The following is a 6,424-nucleotide window of genomic DNA, read 5'->3' as shown; positions in this document are numbered from 1 at the left end:
AAACTAATATTCAATGAATTTAAAGAAAATATTAATTTGAAAAATTAATATTATGGCCTAAACAATAACCAAATTAGAAATTATTTTGCTCTCAATAAAGAATTAATGAACATAATGACATGACTGCTTATTATATGGTATTTACTTACACGATCCAAATGAAAAAAATGTACTCTCAGCAAATTCAAATACGGTGTCAGATTGAGAAAGGAAGCTGCAGTCGGCGTTGTGATGGCCAAATCATCCAAGAACAAAGTCAACGTGTGTAGGTTACAAAATTCTTCTGTTGACTTTACAGCCTACAAGATTAATTAAGAATGTTTAGTGCCCATTAATATGGAAAGGAAAAATTAAAATCACACAGTTGAACGAAAAACAAAGGAAAATCAAAAACAGAGTTTAGTGACATTAAAATATACCTCCTTGATAAAATATCCATATACAGTAACCATGAAACGCGACGTACTGTTTGGGCAACTTTAGCCTCGACTGATCCATTAATAATTAGCTCATTCTGAACCCCCAAATTTCTAGGAATTATTAACATATCGGCATACCGTAAGGAGTCAAAATTCCCTTCATAAGGAGTAATCAGAGACATGACCAGTCCAGATAAAATTTTGAAGTTTTGGAGCATACAATCTAAGTGATTGTGTGGGGGATCTTGTTTCGACCGGCCAAAGAATATAGAGATGTTCAAGCTTCTCTACTAAAACCAGAAACTCCAACAAGGTTAAGCTCAAAACCAGACACTCCAACAAGGTTAAGCTCAAAACCAGAAACTCCAACAGGGTTACGCCCAAAACCAGACACTCCAACAAGGCTAAGCTCAAAGCCAGAAACTCCAACAAGGTTAAGCTCCTTCAGGGACATGCAGCTCAAAATCCATTCAATAAGCAACTTATTTGAAATCCGAAGTGGAAGGAGAAAATCTCAAGCTTTCCACATGAAGTGGAAGGCTACTTTAGAAGGCCATTACCACCCAAATTCAACTCCAAATCTCTTAAAGAAGCAGAATCCAAGAAATCACTAGGCAATCTAAAGGATTGAATGAAGTCAAATTCCAAACAGATTCTTTCAGCATTAGATTTTGTTTCCTGAAGAATCCAATTACCTACGTAAAATTCAAGATCATTGTTAAGAATCGTAAGGTTTTTACAACAAGGAATGTGTAATCCGCAAAGCAACCTCATTATGCAGTAGCATATACCGGATAAGAAATTTGTCAAAGCTGTTAAGATTCTGGTCATCGCGGAATTTCTCAATATGGCAATGTCAACAAAAGTTTACTGCATCTTCTTGACAAAGTTGCAAATCTTGCGTCCTTAATATCGAGTCGATAAATAATTTTATGAAATATGAAATCTGAAAGGTTTATTAAATCCATAACAATTTTATATGACCCTTGAAAGGAAGCTGCAACACTAACCTTGCTCTGCCGGTATCAGTTCAGAATCTTCAGATTTCAGGAAGAAAAATCAAGAGCGCGACCAGAAGAGAATGATGGAGAAAGCTAGCTTGTAATAGCACACGGTTATAGCTAGGCTGAATATTTTCTATGTTATTCTTTCAATGTATCTTAGATAATGTGTATCTTCTATTATTTACTATTGTTTGCTTGGATATCACGCTGGTGCTAGGGTTTTTTTCAGATAATGTGCATCTTCTATTATTTACTATTGTTTGCTTGGATATCACGCTGGTGCTAGGGTTTTTCTTTGTTTTTTCTCTCTCTCTCTCTTTTTTTTTTTTTTTTTGAAATAAATATCAAATATAAAGTGCTAGGGGTTATATCACTTTCCAAATAATTTAATCCAAAATTTTTTTATTATCTAAATATTAAAAACAATGTTTCATTAAAAAAAAAGTATTAAAAACAATATATTATCCCCAAAAAAATTATTTTCTTCAAAAAATATTAAAAATAATATTTCTTCAAAAAATATTAAAAATAATATTTTCTTAAAAAAAAAAAATGAAACATTACAACTATTTTCTTCAATAAAATTTTAAAAATAATATTTATGTTTAGTTTGGGCCGCTTTGATTATGGTATAGTAATAGTATTGTTAGATTGGAAAGTAGGGCTACTTTTTTTGTTTACCATATCTTCGCGAAGTGCTTTATGTAATTACTATAGCAGGTTGGCCTAGTAATTAAACGGCAGTCATTCAATAGCCTTTTCATATGATTTTTGATAGATATTTACACACATTTATCGGCTTTACATTAAATTTTGGATCTCTCTATTGGGGTGGGGTAAATTTGCCTTGATGTATACTTCTGTTTGACTTGGAAGTTTTTAATAGTTTAAGGTTGTTCTTTTAAAATATCAATGGGTTATTTGTAAGTTTGAAATATTAAGGAAGTTTTGTACAATTTACCTTAATTTTTATTTATTTTCTTTGAAATTTCAAGAATAAAAGTAAATTTTATTTTGAACTCACGAAAAACATTGAAAGAAAATCTAGAAAAAAAAAATACAAAATACTCATGTACATGTTTCAATTTGCCCCAAAACTTCTCTTGGAAGCAATTTGCATCTTCCCTAATTTTTTCGATAGAATTTTAAAGAAATTGATTTTCATATAGCGAAAATATGTCTAAATCCAAATTTTTATTGATCAAATTTGAAAATAAAAATTAAAAAATGAAACCAAGAATACATTATTTTTGTTATAATCTTTTTTTTCTTTTAAACAATGTTGTTCTAAATAAGAGCCCTGCTTTTATACATTTCTTTTTATATAAGCAGTCAATTCTAATATTGATTAATTAATGTATTAAAATCTAACAAAAGAATTTTACAGAGGGGTAAATTGACATTATGCCAATTGCTTCAAACCAAAAAAAAAAAAGAAAAAAGATAAAAAAAAAAAAGAAGAAAGAAATAAAGAAAGAAAAGTTTAGGGGACAAATTCAAATTTGTATGACAATTTTTTTTTTTTTTTGAAAATAATTTGTTTGACAGTTCAAAAGGCATTTTGTAATTTTCACAAAAAAATATAAATTTCATATATTTCATTCAATAATCACTATAATAGCTTAATGTCTCTGTAGTTTTAAGAGCTTAATGTATGTCTTAACTGTTAATAGATGCGCATTGAAAATTGTTATTAACGAAAAAAAAAAAAAAAAAAGAAGAAAAAAAGAAAAACTTGTTTATAAGTTACAAAGTTAAGCAGATTCAAATTTGTTTGCAACAATATGCATTCACTTTTTTTTTTTTTTTTTCCCCTTGATCCATTCATTATTAGGTATTATGTTTTTTATTTTCATCTTTTCGACATATGTAGAATTAATTGGGGCAGAAGGATTTTATAATTAGGTGTTATATTTGTTTGCAATAATCAATAATAAAGCATGCCTTTCATTTATATAAGATTTCAACTATATCGACTAAACTCTTTCTGACAATAACACATTGTTTAAACTACATACATTTACTGTAGACTGGTAAGAATTAATCTAGATTGCTAGTGAATTTATTGCAAGATATATCTTCTACTTATACATATAACAATATATAAAGAAATCATAGAAGGTTGCTGACATGCAGAAGATGGTTTAGAAAGACAGCACCAGAGAACGAGTTTTAAGTTTTCTAATAATAAATACGGCGAAGTCATCACTATGATGGCTAATCAGCTTCAAGAATAGGTTAGCTAAAATGACATCAAATTATGTATCGTACTGACCATTTAAGAATAATATATTTTATTTTTTTGTTCATTCAATTGTTTGTACTAAAAGGTATTCATTCCTCTTCTCATTCTGTATGGCTTTCCTTGTGAAGCTTAACTAACCAATTACATATAGATGGATGAATGCTAATCATAAAATCCAGTAGCCATTTTAGAAACCAATAATCGTGTATAAGTAGATACTTACACTTTATATACATAAGAAGTTCAAGCTAGAATTCAAATTAACAAAAATTTTACCATGTTCTTAAAAGTCAGAGACTAAAAACCATGTTACTATTCATTTGGGAGGAAATATATAGAAGCAGAGGAAGAGGCTTTTCTGAATTGTTGAAGCTTTCTACTAATGGCAACATGTCTTGGAAATACCTTAGATGAATAAAGAACAGTCATATTCTCCAATTCTTTTGCATGTTTGAGCAAGTACTTGATCAGCTCTATTTCATTATGCTTTCCATGAATTTCCATTTCGACTTCCTTCAATGATTTAACGAACTTCAGATTTTGAGCTTCCCAATACTCAGCATCATAACTAGATTTGTTCTCCTGTGATCATATTAATTAAGACTTAAAAAGTTAGATACAAAGCCCACATTGCAGATGATAAAGAAAAAAGTTGCAGATTACCAACTAGGACTATGGGTATATTTCTAATTTCAGACAAGAATGAGATTATTTAGTCATGGTTATAATTGTTTCTCATGACAATTGAACATAATGACATGACTGTTCATGTTGGCTGACAATTCTCAGACATATGAGGCAAGGCATGACTTACATCACTTGAATAACTGGTACTTATTTTCAGCGAATTCAAATGTGGCGTCAACTTAAGAAAGGAAGCTAAAGTTGGAACTTTGCCAGCCAAATCATCCAATAACAGAGTCAATGCACCCAAGCTGTGAAACTCTTCCATCAACTCTACTACCTACAAGATTAAGAACGTTTAGTGTCCATCAATACAGAAAAAAGAAAGAAATAAATTTACATAGTTGAAAGAAAGAGAGGGAAATAAAAATTTTAAAAAAAAATAAAAATACCTCAATGAAAAACATATCTACACGTAACCATGAAACCCGGTGTACTGTTTCAAGAACTTTAGCCATGGTTACATTAGCAACGGCCTTGTTCTGAGAAGGGGTAGGAATTATTACAATATCAGCATACCGCAGAGACTCAAAATCTCCTTCATAAGAGTAATAAGAAACGCATCCCTTCCAGGTAAACTTTTGAAGTTTCGGAGCATTTAATCTAAGCGAGTGTTTAGCAGACTTACCAACCTGCCATAATATATAGAGACATTCAAGTCTCTCTGTCGAGATTTTGATATCTAAGTACTTAGTGGCAGTTATATCCTCAATCCTTAGGTATTCAAGCGATGATGAACTAATATTGATCCTAACAATACCAGAAACAGCAAAAAGTACTAGCTTCTTAAGTGACTCACACCTCAAAATCCATTCACCAAGCAACTTATTCGAAATCTTAAGTTGAGACAGGATCAAAGTCTCAAGAGGCCAATATGAAGTGGTTGGCAACTTCAGAGTAGCATTATCCAAAATCAACACCAAATTTCTCAAAGATGCACAATTCACGAAACAACTAGGCAGAGTAAAGGATTCAATAGTGTCAATCTCCAAATGAATTTTGACAACATTACACTTAGTGGCCTGAAGAATCCAAGTACCAATGCAAAACGCAATTTCATCACTAGAAATAGAAAGATTATCACAAGAAATATTCAATTCAAGTCGCTGCAAGGAAACCCCATTGTGCATCGACAGAAACCGGTAAAAAAATTGGCTAAATGGGTAAAAATCATAGTCGGAATTATTGAAAGAAATGGTCAGAGATGGCAGAGACAAGCAAAGTTTTCTACATCTCTTAGACAAAGTGGAAAGCCGTGAAATGTCACTGATGTCAAGTCGAGAAATAATTTGTTGAAATATGGAATCTGGAAGATTGCTCAAAGGATCAAATCTTTTTGAACTAGGTTGGGGTTCCATAGATGATTTCACAGAAGCAAAAAACCTTAAACAACCACACTACTACTACTCACCTTGCTACGCCTCGCATTGCACCATTGCAGTTGCAGAGAGCTCTTTTGGGGCTTTTAGGGTTTTTGGAGAAATGGATGGTTCGATGAGAAAAGCAAGGCAACGGAAGAGTGCCAGCTATAGCTGATATTCTGCTCGCACGTGTATAAAATTAAAATATAAATAATCCACTTTAATTTGTATATTAAATAAAAATCTGCTTTTCAAATATTTTCTTTTTTTAAATATGAAGTATGTGTAATATTTTTTCTTGATAATTTTCATTTATACCTCGTTTGGTATTCTCATAATTTTATTAGATCTTACTTTCATCTATTAATTTTTATCAATTAATTTTAATATTTAAAAATTAAAAATTAACTAAAAATTAATATTTTATAATTGAATAATATTGTAAAAATACAATGATAAAATTATAAAAAGGTATAATGATTTTTCAAAAAAATGAGTTTATATATAATTAGGATAAAACTAAAAGATTTAAATGAAATGTTTTCCCTTTTTTTTTTTATTCTTTTTCTTTTTTGAATAGGATTAATTATACTGCACTCCCCTGTGATTTCTTTTAATTATAAAAAATACCCTGACTTATATAGTAATTACATCTCAATCCCTGAGATTACCACATTGGCGATAAAGTTAACTGAGAATGGATATAATAGT

At 30.4% G+C, this 6,424-nt stretch overlaps 1 protein-coding gene across 1 annotated transcript; it reads right to left on the bottom strand.

The window, feature by feature from the left end:
- Positions 1-3,694: 3,694 nt before the first annotated feature.
- Positions 3,695-5,884, bottom strand: LOC107406158 (putative F-box/FBD/LRR-repeat protein At4g03220). Its single transcript, XM_048472873.2, has 3 exons — positions 4,745-5,884; positions 4,483-4,632; positions 3,695-4,250 (listed from the first exon to the last, which is right to left on the bottom strand). Exons 1-3 carry the CDS (start codon positions 5,708-5,710, stop codon positions 3,981-3,983), a joined length of 1,386 nt encoding a protein of 461 aa, XP_048328830.2. The 5' UTR covers positions 5,711-5,884; the 3' UTR covers positions 3,695-3,980.
- Between the last annotated feature and the right edge of the window lie 540 nt (positions 5,885-6,424).

Source organism: Ziziphus jujuba, chromosome 4, assembly GCF_031755915.1.
Source record: "Ziziphus jujuba cultivar Dongzao chromosome 4, ASM3175591v1".
Taxonomy (NCBI): domain Eukaryota; kingdom Viridiplantae; phylum Streptophyta; class Magnoliopsida; order Rosales; family Rhamnaceae; genus Ziziphus; species Ziziphus jujuba.
Note: the sequence above shows the minus strand (reverse complement) of the source record. Positions and strands in the feature narration are given on the sequence as shown.